Here is a 15,640-nt window from a genome sequence, read left to right as displayed (position 1 = left end):
TTTTACAAACAAAATTCATATTATTTTTTGATTAAGATGTCATATTATAGTTATATATATGTATATAGATGTATATGTATATGTATATATATATGTATATGTGTATAAAGTTATATATATATGTATATATTTATAGTTATGTATATATATGTATATAGTTATATTTATATATATATATATATATATATATATAGATGTATATGTATATATATGTGTATATAGTTATATATATATGTATATAGTTCGACTTTTTGTATCGACTTTTTGTTTAAAGTGTTAGGTCTGCAAAAACAGTCGTGGAATGTCAACAGTTTTCTGTCTTGTCGGTCTTAAAGTTCATAAATGCAACAAACTATAGTTCTTTTATATATAAACTACATCTAGATATTAAACTTTATACACAATGCAACCTTCATTTTGTGGGTCAAATAGGTTTAGCAGCACCAGATTAAATGTATTTGGGTGGAGAGAGGAGACAAAAATGAAGCTAATGCTGTCTAAAAATAGAGAGAAACCTTACTGATGTATAATTAATGCAACACAGACTTATTTACCTGTGCTGATGCTGTGTTTATGTGTTGCACCGTGTTATTAAATCACAGGATGTTGTTGTTCGAACACAACGTACAGCTGTGAGATGATCGCACAGCTGAAGCGGTGCCTCCGGAGTCGCATTCACACCTCGAGGAAACTCTTGACACACTGTTTAACAGCAGTTTTATTAAGGTAGAATCCATTTAAATGAATATGCTGTTTCTGTTTTTCATTCTCACATGAGACGCTAGAGTTAGGTTTTGATAAAGAAACATTCATACCAACTGAAACTGAATTGTGTGAGTGTAAAACTAAGTCAAATTGGAGAGAAAATTTATTGATTTCATACAAAATTCATACAAGGATGTCTTGGAAACAGTATTCATTCATTCATTCATTCATTCAAAATCAAATGTTTGTTTTTGTTTACAATGTGAGACATAAATATCTGCACATTCATTTTGTTGGGTTTGTTTTCTTTAATTTTGCTCATGTTTTTCCTCAGATTAAGCTCCTGAGGCCCGTTGCACATAACCAGGATAAGGGATTAAGCCGGGCTATGTTGCTCATCCTGGCTTAATTTATCCATGATCCGGTTGTTCAAAAGCAGGATATGTTATGACATAAGTTACCATGGAGATTTATCCTGTGGAGTTAGCCTGGTCAGTATCAGGCTAAATTTCAGGATTTATTTAATCCCTGAACTCAACACTCTCATCTCTGAACTAAAAAACAAAACAAATAAAAACAAAAAATAATGAAAAACTATAATAACTTTGAATTGAGCCCATAGTGAAATCTCTTCAAATTGGCTGGTGCCATCACCAATGAGACGCGTCGTCTTACAAACGTGGCTCCTCGGCTTCACGCTGCTTCTCCACAGTGAAGCATCTGCCAGGATAAAAGGTCCTCCCTTCCTTCCTTGAAATCAATTTCTAATCCACGATCTCCTCTGTGACTCAGCTAATGTGTCTCCTTACAGGCTGTGCGGCACGGAGCGATTTCACAGCAGACCGAATTTATTTCTCTGGCTTCCACTCTGAGGACACGTGACGTGACGTGACTAGGGCGCAGGCCTCAGATCAGTTTGAAAACTGAGCTGGGCTCTGGAGTCAGGTGGCAACAATTGACTGATTAGTACTTAGATATTTAATCTAATAATTTCATCTACGACTGTTTTAACCCTGGGACTTGCTCCAGCCACTTTATATCTGTTAATCTGGTATCATCTGCTGTTTTATTGCCACCTAAATCTGTTATTACCACTTTAATCTGCTCTGTGCCTAAAGATATTTGATTTATTGACCTGGTTTTTCAACCTTAACCTTAATCAGGTTGAATGTTATACATATATATATACATATACATATACATATACATATACGTATATATATATATATTATAGCCAATAAAGACATAAAGTTTCTATATATATATATATATTTATAAACACACATATATATATATACATACATAAATGTTTATCACACATATATACACATATACATATATGTATATATACACATAGGCTCTAAAAGTAAATGGTGCACTAGCAGCCCCTACAGGCCACATCTTGCACATAACACAAAAAGATTTATTTTATTTTTAATGATTTATTTTCAAATCAAGACAAGATAAAAAACATTGTACTTGTGTGTACTTTCTACTCCAGTAAGTCACTGAACAACTTCCTCTTCTTGGACTCTCCAGTCTGTATTTCCTGCCAGTGGGCTCGTCTGTGTAAAAAGTGGGAGAGGGCAAATTTGGCCCAAACATGACGAGCGAACTGATCGTACCTCAGCTGGCTTTCACTGGGAACTGGAAGAGACGCAGAGAGAAAGAGAGAGCGAGAGAGACAAGTTTGCATTTGAGCTGAATAAACCTGTGCAAATGTGAGTGAAAGCTCCTGCGGTGTCTGCGTTACCCAGTTCCTGTGCGATGCTTTGCCTCTGATTGACTGACGCGCTGTTCCATATGGCTTCAAGCACACGACTGCCCAGTCTGGAGCAGGCCAACTGGACGTACAGACCCTGGGGGAGGGTGTGGTACAGAGGAAAAAAACACAATTATGACTTTTTTTTACGTATTTCATTTCACTCTTTACAGCCGCCACTCCTCATACCTCCAGTCTCCTGAGGATCTTGCCCCTCCCCTTGTCACTGGACGTGGTGATGAGGGCCTGGAGGACATGGCTGCCCGCAGGGTCAGATGCCAGCTTCAGGAGGTCGTCGGGTTTTAGAGTGCGCAGGCTGCTGAGGAGGAGCGAGCGCTCTTTGAACTTGGCCAACGCCTGCACCAGCCGTGAGCCGTGGTAACAGATGGACGACAGTGGGACCTGGAACGTGATCGATCGGAGGGATTCATTGGTATTCAAAGGCTTTGCAAGTGCAACTTTGCACTACTTATCCAGACTGCAATTACAGTCGTGCCACTAATGACATGATTTAAAGCCTCTCAGCTGCTCACCTCTGTCTGTGTGCTGCCCTCGTCCGTCTCCGTGTGGTAGTACACCTCATAGGCCAGCAGGGACATGAAGAGAGGGAGGCAGCAGACGAGACGGGAGCCAGGCTCAGCGCAGTGGAACGCCTGGAAGGAAACGCGTCAACGGGGGGTTTCCATTATCCATAGATCAATCACCTCGAGTGGTTTTATTGTCGTAAAGAAAATGACAGATGAACAGAAAACAAGGCCGTTTGCTGTGGGCCTTACATGTAAGAGACACTGCATCATCTCGTCCTGTTTCTCCTCGCTCTCTGCGCAGCTCTCGGCCAGTTGGATGATGACACCCATGTGACCCGCGGCCAAGATGGCCTCCACACCTTGGACCAGCTCGTCAAACAATTTCGGGAACTGCAGAGACACAAACGTGTGGAGGAAGACGCGCACACACACAAGGAGAAAGGATTCACTTACGTCTGAAGAGACAGAATGACTGTCGCCCGCGCTGCTCAAACAGATGCTAACACTCACCAGTTTGTGTTTGGCAGAGGCCGCGGTCAGCCTCTGTATGGGGAAGTTGGCGATCGGGTGGAGCGCGAGGTCGACCAGCTGACCTTTGAGATGATTCTTGTAGAGATCGCGCAGAAGGGGCTTGTGGGATAGCTGTATGATCATCTCAAGGAGGTGACTGGAAGCCTGGTCCTTGAGAAAGACCAGAAGCGGACTATCAGGGGAAACAAAAGCAGTATTTTCTGTTAACAACTGTGGCGATTACAGTACATCCATTTTATTGCTGGACTTTATTTGAGCAGAATTCCGGCCTGACCTGACTCCAGGAGCTGCGCTGCGACTCGTCAGGTACTCCGTGATGCCTTTGAGGAGCTGTTTGCAGAGTTTGGGCCGTTTTCTGTGACTCACAGACAACATGGTCTGGAACACTGCACTGGCAACGCCGTCCGTCACGCTCACTAGAAGAGGGAGGGAGGGGAAGAGGATTACGACTCTCTCTGCTTTGCAAACAATGTAGTGTGTGTTGGCGTCCTCGCTCTGTGATCTACAGCGCTCACTGGATAGGTTCGCAGGTTTAGCAGGAAACCAAGGGATCGCTTACTCTAGGTGAGTCTTTACCCCCAAGTGAAGGAGTTTAAGGGTGCATTCGCTTCAAGTGAACCAAGCGCAGGAAGTGGACTATAAAGCAGGGAGCGGAGTCAAAAGACAAAGCTTTTTATCTACCGGCTGATCTCCGTCCGTACCCTCACATATGGTCAAGAGCGATGGATCGCGATCGAAAGAACGGGTACAAGCGGTATTTGATTAGTATTTGATTTCAGCTTGTTATATGTCAATATTATCTGGTTTCTTTCCTCTGTGACAGTAAAACGTATATCAAGACTGGAGCTGCAACTAACGATCATTTTCATCATCTATTAATCTGTTGATTATTTTCACGATTAATCGATTAATCGCGTCTAACCTGGAAATGACGATGTTCTCGAATGTCTTGTTTTGTCCACAAACCAAAACGATTCAGTTTTTAATGATTTCTTTGTTATGTGGAGCAAAGAAAATATTCACATTTAAAGGCGCCCTATGTAAGAATGTGGCCAAAAAAGGTTACTGCATTCAAATTCAAAACACCGAGGTCTTTAAGCTTTCGTTTTCTGACGTAACTGGCAACTCGTGGTTGCTCGGCAGCTGAGACTTGTTGGTGAGTTCAGTTTGTTATATGAACATTATTCCTGAGTCTCTGTGACATATTAGGAGGCTTTTATGGCCAGTTGCTTTAGTTTTATTACATAATGCACCTTTAAGAGGCTAAAACAATCAGAGAATAATTCATCGATTAATCGTTTCAGCTCTAATCAAGACATTTGAGAACATTGTGAGTTTAAGGTCTGGAATAAGGTCTGATATTTAATGAACCAAACAGCTCGTCGGTAAATACAGATGCTTTGCGATATTAACATTCTCCCTCCGTGAAACGCTTGACCACAGGACACATCCTTTATATTCAGTGATTAATTATAACAAGGACCCGTGGTGCCAGGGTTTGATGAAAGACTCACGATTGGCGTTCTCCATCAAGGTCTCCGTGAGGCTCTTCAGCTCGTACCAGAACGACGTGGGGATCTCAAAGTCAGTCAGCTGAGGAGCGGCTCTGCGATCTCTCGCACCTGGAGGAAGAGGACAGTAATGTGAAAAGAGAATGCCACGGCACGAATACGAGATCAACGTTCACATGCCTCCGGGGCGCAAGTGTCCCGAGACAAACCTCAAAGAACTAGCAAGCAAATCACAGCCTTTTCTCTCTCTCTGTCTCGCTTCACTACAAAGCGGAGAGAGGGTGAAATTATTTCTCTGACATTTTCTGCCTGGTTAGGACCATCTGATGACACGATTGCCTGATACTGGGCAACGCGGTGTCACAATGCTGAGGATGAAGACGTACTTTTACCAGAGACCTTTTCATGAAATTTCTTCTATTTATTGTGTTTTACTGATTATATTTGAATGTTCTGGGTCACACTTAAGAGGGTTTATTGGCTCTAATGGAATATACTATACATAAGTATGTTTGTATATGTAAATAATCGCTTTAAAATAAAACAAAAAATTACGTTTTCACAGAAAAGGAGTCTTTACAAAGGCTGCCATCTTGTGACATCATTTTTCCTACAGCAGCCTCAACAAACAACTAGAGTTTAATATATACGAGTCCTGCATTTGTTACAACATTTAGATGCCACTTTACTATTTCTGCAGTTTGATAACAATAATACTTATATTTTAGCATTAAAAATATCATTTTGTTTAAAGAGCTTCTACATACTGGTATATTAAACCATTACAGAAACTTAACAATGCCGTTTAAATCAGTGCTGGGCGCGTTAACGTGCGTTTCCATGACGACTGACCGGAAAAGACGCGCGTGACGTCATGTTTACGTGACTCCGGATTAAAAATTAAAGTTTTTTGTATATTTATGTTAAAATAAGTCTCTAAAGTAACGCCAAGTACACAGGTACACGCGTATGTAATACAGGTAATAAACAGACCGCTCCAGTTCCACTGTAGGCACGCTAACGGCGCTAAAGGAGCTAATGCAGCTAACGGAGCTAACTGGTAAACGGTGCCTGGACTTCGGTGGCGCGGCACGTAAACGTCATGCGTGTCTTTTTCAGTCGTCATGGAAACGCATGTGTCATGTGTTAACCTAGTGCCCAGCACTACTTTAAATGTGTTCATTACTGTTTAGGTGTGTTTATACCTGAATGAGACTCAGTGCGGGGGGGTCCCACGCAGCCTGCCAACACGTGTAAAAGTGTGCGCACCACATGCGAGCCGTGAACGTGTTTGATGAACTCTTCGACGTTGTCTCTGACCACCTGACTTAGAGACAACACCTGCGCCTCCAGGGCTCCACAGCTCACCTCTTCCTCTTCTTCAGCAGGCTCTAAAAACAAGCAACACTGTTTTAACGACAAAGGATTTGACTGTACAAAGTGATCAAATTCAAGTGGAACATTAATCTTACCCGTCCACCTGGACATCTGTCTGACTGCACTCTCCACAATATGGCCGCCACACCGATCGCAAGAAACCTCTTTAAACTGCAAGCCCGAGTCGCCGCCGAGTTCTGCCAGCAGCTCGGCCACCTGCTCCAGGCTGGAGAACGGGAGCAGCCGCTGCAGAGTGATGCTTCCCGTCTGGTCCATTGCCACCAGCATCGCTTTACCTTTGACTTCTGAGAGGACGTTCTCCACAAACATTCCTGCAGGAGATCAGAAGAGTGTCAAATGGGATTACCCACAGCCTCCGTGTTGACCTTCCACTGCTTTATTCAGAAGGACAACTGTGATGAAACGTGATTCTCACTGATGATTCCATTCTCACCTCTCTCTTCATCGTCCTCGAATCCTTCACCGAGCCGTTCCCCGACTCGTCGGAAATAGCCGACGCTCAGGGCATCGAGACGTTTCCTCACACCGTCTCCAGGACCCTTCCTCTTCTTCTCCTCTCCTCCTTCCCCATCATCATCATCATCACCAGTGTGTCTCCTCTTTTTTTCTCCTCCCTTCTGTGGCTTCCTTCCCTCTGTTTTTGTCAACATGACTGTGACCTTTACAATCTGTGGCTGGTGTGAGAGAATCAGCACTTGTGTCTGAAAGAGGGAACAGACATTGAAATTATCATATATATCAGGTTTAAGTTAAAAACCGATTTGCATAAAACAAATCAATAATTGATTAAGATCAAGTAGTGTATATGGTATATGGTAGTGTATATGATTAGACCAAACGCTACTTATTTGATAATTTAATTTAATTTAATATATTCAGGGATGTGTAATAGGCTTGTGACGATATAAACATTTCCCTTTTTGCTGTGTGTGGAAAAATTGTAAATGTTATTTCACTAATGTGAATTAATTTTATTACGTCTCCTTCTGGATCAATCACTGTGGGACTGATATGGAGGCGAAGTAGAATGTTCCGTGTAAACGAGATGTATGTAACGGATGAGGAAATGACACGAATGCCGAACTTCTCTGCGGCTAAAAACGTTTCAGGTAAAGTAATTTGTATTGTTTTATAACGTCGATATAACCGCCGACGAGCGGTGACAAACTAAATGTGAGTGTTCTGTGAACGGAGTCAGGGCTAAAAGTCGCCCGAGAGACTGTAAACGGTCTGCACACGGTCTGCGACACACACACACACACACACAAGCTCGTCATTTGATGAAATTAATAGTTAAATGGTTACTGAGACATCATAACTATTCATTTATAACTAGACCTACATGTAGGATAAATGTAGAAGTAAACACAAATAAGGTTTTTACTCACGTGTAACACGGACAGACAGGCGGTGTGTTGCTGTCGCGTTATGATGACGTCACGCCGGAGGGCGGAGTTAAACTTAACTCCAGTAAACAAACTAATGCTAAATATGAACGTGCTTTCGTTGTTTTATTGTATATTTCATGTATTTACACTATACTCCTGAATTATGACCTTGTTTTTATGGATGTCATTTGATTTTTTTTTTTTTTTTTATATATATATATTTTAAAATTTTAATTTTATATTAAAAGTATACATTTATAATAATGCAATACCTGATATGTCATTAATGACACCCACTTAATCTGACTGGTGCCACAAATTATAATCGAATCATTTTTTTTAAATACTGGGGTTGTAGACTCAGGTTCTAGCCACCAGAGGGCAGCATGGTCCAGTAATGTGGACTATAACCCAAGGCATGTCGCTACTGTATCTAATGACGTCACAGGAGCTTATGATATCATACAGGAAACCTTACACTGTCCTTGATAGATGCCAGACCAGCTGCGTGTTCAGTGTAGAACAGATTTCTGTAAGATCGTCACTCAGAACCTTATTTTGAACTTAACTTCTTAAAGCAGGGTTTGTTATTGATATTTTTTTATAAGATAAGATAATAATGTATTAGTCCCACTATGGGTAATAAAAGATTACAGGTATAAATAGAAAAGCATGTGTTATAAACAACAGGGAATGTGAGAAATTGGTGTACAAAATTAATTCTAAAATTGGTTATAGTTGAGTTTCCACACTATACTGTACAGACTCTGGGCGTGTACTTATATTCCATGGAATGAGACACTTTATAGCTTCAATGAGTAAATTGCCAGAAAAGAAGAAAGGGGATTATAATCTGAATTCAAAGTAATTACTTTTATCCTCATAGGGTGTTTAATTATAGCTACTGCAGAGGAGAGATGATAAAGAGAAGTGGAGGATTTTGAGATTCCCAAGGTTATATGCCCACACATGTTTAATCGGGGGTGGGGGGAAAACAGACAACCGTAACCATGGTGACGACAACAGCATGACACAAGACAAGCCCTGATCATAACAAGGTTCACGGTGAAGGTGTGATCTGTGTCTGGAGCAGAGGCCGATCACAAGGATCACAAGATGAACGATCACTAACTTTATTATTCCCATGGGAACGTTCGGCAAAGGCACAGTTCAGGAAAATGACTATAAAAATTGAATCAAAACAAGTACACAAACACAATAAAACACTTGTTATAATAATAATATTTAGAATCTGTATGGAAATGTCTTTTGTGTAATTACGTAAGTGAATTTGTGCTTCATTGAGAACCCTGAAGTTTTTCATCTTGCATTTAGTTTTGCTAAATGCAAGATGTAATCGATACACTGTAAAAAAAAAAAAAAAAAAAAAGTTATTTTACTAAAAATCTTCTGTCATTTTTAACAGATTTGTACTGTTTTCTAATAAAACAATGAAATGCTAGTAGATTTACAGATATGTTCAGTAATTTGATTAGGTTTTATGTTTAAAATTACAGTAAATTAACCATAATGTAAGATTACGTTAATATTATGGGGTTTTTTTTGTAAATATTTAACAATTTTACAATTTTCTGTATTTTTTACAGGTTTATTACCATTTCCTATAAGACAATATAATATTATATAAATGAACAGATACCTGTAATTAACCATAATATAGTACATTATTATTATGTTTCTTAAAGGTACATTAACATATTTATTTCACATTCAAAAGAAAATTTACATAAAATGTTTTTTTTTTTTTTTTTAAACAGTAAAATGTCTGTAGATTTGGAAAAAAAAATTCCCCCCATATATATGGTATCGTATTAGTACACAATCTTCACATTAGTATACATTCTGTATGTGACTATTGGAGATGGTGGCATTGCAAAAGAGAAAAAAGAGAAAGAAAATATCTTAATATACCTGTGTAATAAGTGCTGTAATGGAGCTGCAACACTTGGAGACAGAGAAGAAGAAAACTGACCACAGAGACTCCAAAAACAGTGTCAAGTAATCAATAAATTGCTCCATTTAATTTTCCAGGAAGGAATTTTCCTATCTAAAATATCTCTGTTTTTGCAGTACACACAAGGAGGAACTCCTTTTCTTCTTCTTCTTCTTCTTCTTCTTCCTAGCAAGAGATGGGGGTTGAGGGCTCAGGAGAAGAGAAACCAATAAATTATATATATATATATATATATATATATATATATACTGTATATATATATATTTTTTGGTGCAGCTGTGCTCCTCTTGTCTGTTTGTGTTCATCTGCAAAGCAACCAGTGGAGAGCAGTGCATGAAATCAGCTGCCGTGCAGCAAATTGTGAATGAAACACTGCAGGTGATGGAGAATTTCCAGACACACACACACACACACACACGCGCGTTTCGTTTCATTTCATCACATCAGCGCCACTTTTTACACATGTTCTTCATATCACAGGCTTATGAATGATTTAAAGCACACAGTCTGTGAGAAGGCAGCGATTTCAAAGGTCTTCCATGGTGAGAGGATGACGACGTGACGTCGGCATTGTGGAGAACATCCTTGTCCCAGAACTCCTTTGGGCTGAACTCATGAATCTGGTTCGAGTGGCCACACCTTAATACAGCTGTGTGTTTTGATGGCAGCGTAACAGAAAAAAAACGCTTGAGGAACTCGGTTATTATTTAACAGAGGAATGTCAATACAGCACATGCCAGCGCTATTTTCACTCACACTCACAAAGCACAGGAAAATCAATGGCTCATGCCTGTGCCAGTTACTTATGCATTGCATACGATGAATGGCAGCTTTATGCTCCTTTATTGTCTTTCTCACCTGTTTGCTGTCAGTTAATATAACACAAGTGTACAGTCAGGCACCTTTTTCCTTCGGTTTCCCACGTACACAGCGTTGAGAGTCAGGACCTGAGCCCATCTGTTATACTCAAACACTCTGTGAACCCGAGTCACCTTCATGTTTCCTCTCACGCCCACCGATTTGCAGAGGCCGCGAATGTTGTCCGTGTCATTTATCACGGCCGTGTGGAGCCGGTGATAAGACACACATGATATTACAACAAAAATATAAATTGCCTTATTACTTCTGGGGTTTTTTCCCCCCTTTCACAGGCTCCTTTCATCATCATATAATAGTGGAAAACACAAGTTTAGACTCTTAGAAATAAAAGTGCTAAGTAGAACCATATAAGTTTCTTCGGCTTGTCCTCACAGGAGAACCCTTTTTGGCTTCAGGTGGAACCTTTATAAAGATACACTGTAAAAAGAGAAAAAAGTAATTATACAAAAAATCTTCTGTAATTTTTAGCAGATTTTTACTGTTTTCCAATAAAACAATGACATGATAGTAGATTTACAGATATTTTTAGTCATTTTAGGTTTTATGTTTAAAATGACAATTAATTAACCACAATGTAAGATTACGTTAATATTATTATTCATATTTTTTATTGCATTTGTGCATATTTACCTGTAATTTTACATACAATGTTCTGTATTTTCACAGGTTTATTACCATTTCCCATAAGACAATATAATATTATATAAATTAACAGATACTTGCAGTAATTTAAAGATGTACCTCTAGAATTACAAGTAATTAACCATAATATGATATTACATTATTATTATGTTTTTTTTAAAGGTTATTATTTCACATTCAAAAGAAAATTTACATAAAATGTGATGTCATTTTACAGAAATAATTTGGTTTTCTTACAGAGTTTTGCTCGTTTTTAACCTTTATAAAACCCTTTTGGAATGTTCCACCAAGAACCCTGTAAAACCCTTTATTCAGGAAAGGGGTTTTAAAGGGTTCTCTGGATCAAAATGGTTCTTACTGGAACCATTAGTGTTACCAAGAACCCTTGAAAAACCCTTTCTTCTAGAAAGGGTTTTGAAAAACCCTTTCTTCTAGAAAGGGGTTTTCAGAAGCAAGTGGTTACAGGTAGAACCTCAGCCCTTGTAGAAGAACCCCTTTAGAACCCTTATTTCTAAGAGTGTAGAAAAACATGAATCCAGAATAAGGCACACCTGAATGATGCTCCATCATTCTTCACATACTGCACATAGGGGACTGTGTCAATATCAGCTATAAGGATGATAAACCTGTTTTATTCATGACTGAATATACAATAGTTCTGCATACTTTTAGGGTGTTTGTTGTTGTCTGTTTTCTGTTGTAGCTTGTAGTTGTAAACTTATTATAAACTAACACTGAGTGTTAAAATTCCTACGCCCTGCTCTGTGGAAGGACACAAACACATGTTTCTCCTCCATGATCACAGACTGCTGTAATCTGACAGTCCCCCTGGTGTACAAGTCATGATTTAATACATACACACTCTGTATTGACTCTGTATAAGCATGTGTTAATATTTCTACGTGATGGTACTCTATGGATTACAGAATTGCAGTCTACAGTCAGAGGGATTGTTGAAATCTGGGGACCTCATCCTCGCTCAAATATTAACAACAAAAAAACATGGGAATTCAACTGTGACATCACCCATTTTTTTTTTTTATAAGATGTTGTTTTGAAACCTTGAGTTCTTGCACTGTCTTAGTTTTCGGGGGTGGACAAGAAAAGAAGTGCATAAGCAGCAGATCACCATCATGTGTGACATCTGTGTTTAATCATGCAACATGCAACCACAACTATCATAATGAATGCTATGGTGCGTTCAAGACAATCTGTAAGAATGTGTGAGGCTGTAAAGCCCTCAGGAAAAAAATGTTTACTGACTGATGGACAAAGTTTCATAGACTTTTGTTTCCTCTCACAGTCTGAAAAACATACAATATGAGGATTAGGTCCCAATTGGACACTTTAAATCCACGTTGGGGAGGCACTTATATTGTAATAGAAACACAAGCGTGTTGGGAACATGTATTGGAAACCGCATGTGTCCTTGTGATGGACTGGAGATCTATCCATGGTGTGCCTCACCTTTCCCCACACAACTCTCATGTGGAGGATAAAGCGGTAGAAGATGGAGGGATGGAATTGACCCCTGGAGGCCATTTAAAGGAGACATATTATGCTAAATCAACTTTTTAATCATTTTAATACTTACATTTGGGACTCTGGAGGCCCTATGAGTAGGCAGAGATGACTCAGTCATGTTTTTGTGGTCCTCCTCAGTCTAAGTACAGGAGATAAAACACGCGATGTTGACTTCCGCACTCGTTGCTACGTCACAATGAGACATTCCTGGAATTGTTGTCTCGCGGAGCTCCACTTTGTCTTTAAAAAAACGTGAGAGTGCAGGCGAGTGCAATAGTATCCGGAAGAGCGGAAGTTGGCGAAGTGTTCTATTCTTTGCTCCACAGTGCAGTGCAGAGTTCTACACAAACTTCCAGCCTCAGAGGATTTAAGTGTCCAGTGGATACATTTTATATATGACGGCAATGTGCCGGCTAGAGTCGGGAAAAATTAAGGCTTTTCCAAATGCTAACTGCTGTTAGCTGCCGGAGCCTCAGTGATGCTGACGCTGTAGTTTCCTGTGTCTCATTTGCATTTACCAGGGAACTAGGTTCACTTGCAGAAATATGGTAGAATATGTCTACTTTAAGAACAGTTTGCACTTCTGCATTAGCTTCATATTCAAGACCCGGAGACATCCACTCTTCTACAAACCATTCATCATCTTCCACAAACAGGAGACTTTTGTTGTCAAAGGAAAATGTCTTCATAACTTTCAATAGATGGTACAAATGTATGTCCCTGTCTGGATAATCTGACAAAGGACTTGTATCTCGTTCCTTCTCATTTCTGATTAGCGCTAATTGTTCGAGAGATGATTATTGAAGCTTGTTACCATATAATCTCAATCTGCCTTCAGCTACAGATGAATTGGGTTAAAGAGCAGCTGGTTTATTCATGTAGTGACGGGCAAAGTTTTGAAACTTGAATTTACGTCAGTGTTACTGTGATTCGTTTTGCAGCTCTGTCGCAACAACGTGACGTGCAGAGGGAGGTGCATTCGGATATGAATCAAGGCTTCAGTTTTACCCAGTCACAGGCATCAGAGTCATAAGCAGACATGACTTCATTTTTTTGATCTCCTGCCATCATGTAACCCGAGTCATGATACGAATCACTGTAGAATCAACATTTCATCACATTGTAAAGAACTGAAGTTGACAATATGCACCCTCTGAGTCTCATTGTAGTCTGAATATTAGGTACAGCCTATGAGTGTACAGTTGTTGTTTTTTCCTTCTGTCCGCTGACTGACAGAGAAGAGCTGTCAGTGAGTGGAAAGAGGAAGCTACACAGTGACTCCACAGTGAGGATTTCCTGTGAGGGTTCACCTTTGAAATTCTGTGTTATTTTGGTACAGGTTAAAAATAAACACTTAGGAGTGCTATTACTTTGAGGAATTTTTACTTTAGTTCAAGTGAAATTTACCTCACTGGCGAACTGTCCAGGGTGTACCCCGCCTATCGCCCAATGTCTGCTGAGATAGGCACAGCACCCCCCGTGACCCTCTGGTGGAGGATAAAGCGGTAGATAATGGATGGATGGATGGATGAAATTTACCTCACTGTGGGGGTAGCAATAATGCGTCGACTTCTAATTCCTGGACTTCCACGGAACGACCGTCCGGTCACAGACGAGATTCACCAGCGCGTCACAGGGTTTGTGACGTCAGCTTCTCAGTACCGTAATTCCTAATTCAGGGGTTTCAAACGTTCCTACTGTAGGAATGCTGCGGCCCCTCGAGTGAAGAGAGAGAAGCCAGCGTAGAAGTAACCTGGAGCAGCCATAGCTCCACCCCTGGAGGTAACATCTCCCCTGTGCTTCAGGAAAGTTAAAGTAGACATATTATCCCCTATTTCTCCAAGTTAACCTGGCTCCTTATGAACATGTCTTTGGTCAAAATACCATAAGGATGAAGCACCACAGCAGTTCAATCACCCTGCCAATACAGCCCTGTTCAGAACTCTAGTCAGCACATTGCCGTCATATATAAAATGTATCCACTGGACACGTAAATCCTCTGAGGATGGAAGTTTGTGGGGAACTCTGTGCTGCACTGTGCAGCCAAGAATAGAACACTTCACAGACTTTTTTTGGGGACAAAGCGGAGCTCCGCGAGACAACAATTCCAGGAATGTCTTATTGTGACGTAGCAATGAGCGCGGACATCAACATCGCGTCTTTTATCTCCTGTACTTAGACTGAGGCGGACCACTAAAAAGATGACTGAGTCATCTTTTTTCACACTTTGCCTACTCATAGGGCCTCCAGAGTCCCAAAAATAATAGATACAAAATGATTAAAAAGTTTATTTTTGCATAATATGTCCCTGTTAACACTACATTGAAGATAATCAACTACAAGTATGTAATTATACATACAGTAATTCCTAATTTGTCCCCTGGGGTCACATTTTTTTATTACCCCCAACTACATCTTAGCTATAGGGGGCACCAAAATGCATGTAACCCTGTATTTTTAAATTCAGTTACAAGTGTGTTTTTTCCTCATAGCATGTAAAAAAGAAGAAAGAAATGTCATTAAACAACAGTTTTTTTTTATTATTTGTCGATCGCATGAAGTCTCGCAGTATTCAAACACTATGTTCACAGCCCTCTATCTCTCTGCGTCCACTCCCTTCCTGCGCTGGAAAAGTCGAACATTGCGTAACAAACTTTCTCTCTCTCTCTCTGCCCAGTGTGTGTGTGTGTGTGTGTGTGTGTGTCATGCTGTAACTACGTGCTTTTTTTTTCTTTTTTACGCAGCGCACTCAAACCAAGTCGGACCTCCCGGTGGTTGTGGGAGTGGAGGCAACATGA

At 40.1% G+C, this 15,640-nt stretch overlaps 1 protein-coding gene across 2 annotated transcripts; it reads right to left on the bottom strand.

Annotated features, from left to right (window-relative positions):
* Positions 1–2,197: 2,197 nt before the first annotated feature.
* Positions 2,198–7,838, bottom strand: nop9 (NOP9 nucleolar protein; the record flags this gene model as incomplete). 2 transcript variants are annotated; one of them, XM_083889181.1, is made up of 12 exons in its annotated part: positions 7,823–7,838; positions 6,868–7,135; positions 6,509–6,745; positions 6,242–6,427; positions 5,040–5,147; positions 3,800–3,941; positions 3,505–3,697; positions 3,244–3,384; positions 3,001–3,120; positions 2,657–2,869; positions 2,459–2,564; positions 2,198–2,352 (listed from the first exon to the last, which is right to left on the bottom strand). In XM_083889181.1, exons 2-12 carry the CDS (start codon positions 7,082–7,084, stop codon positions 2,198–2,200), a joined length of 1,818 nt encoding a protein of 605 aa, XP_083745307.1. In that variant the 5' UTR covers positions 7,085–7,135; positions 7,823–7,838. The 2 variants fall into 2 exon arrangements, with proteins under 2 accessions (XP_083745307.1, XP_083745306.1); XM_083889180.1 differs by having other exon boundaries at positions 6,242–6,745.
* Between the last annotated feature and the right edge of the window lie 7,802 nt (positions 7,839–15,640).

The sequence above is a fragment of the Microchirus variegatus genome, assembly GCF_963457635.1.
Source record: "Microchirus variegatus genome assembly, chromosome: 5".
In the NCBI taxonomy this organism is placed as follows: domain Eukaryota; kingdom Metazoa; phylum Chordata; class Actinopteri; order Pleuronectiformes; family Soleidae; genus Microchirus; species Microchirus variegatus.
This window is presented reverse-complemented; position numbering and strand designations above follow the sequence as displayed.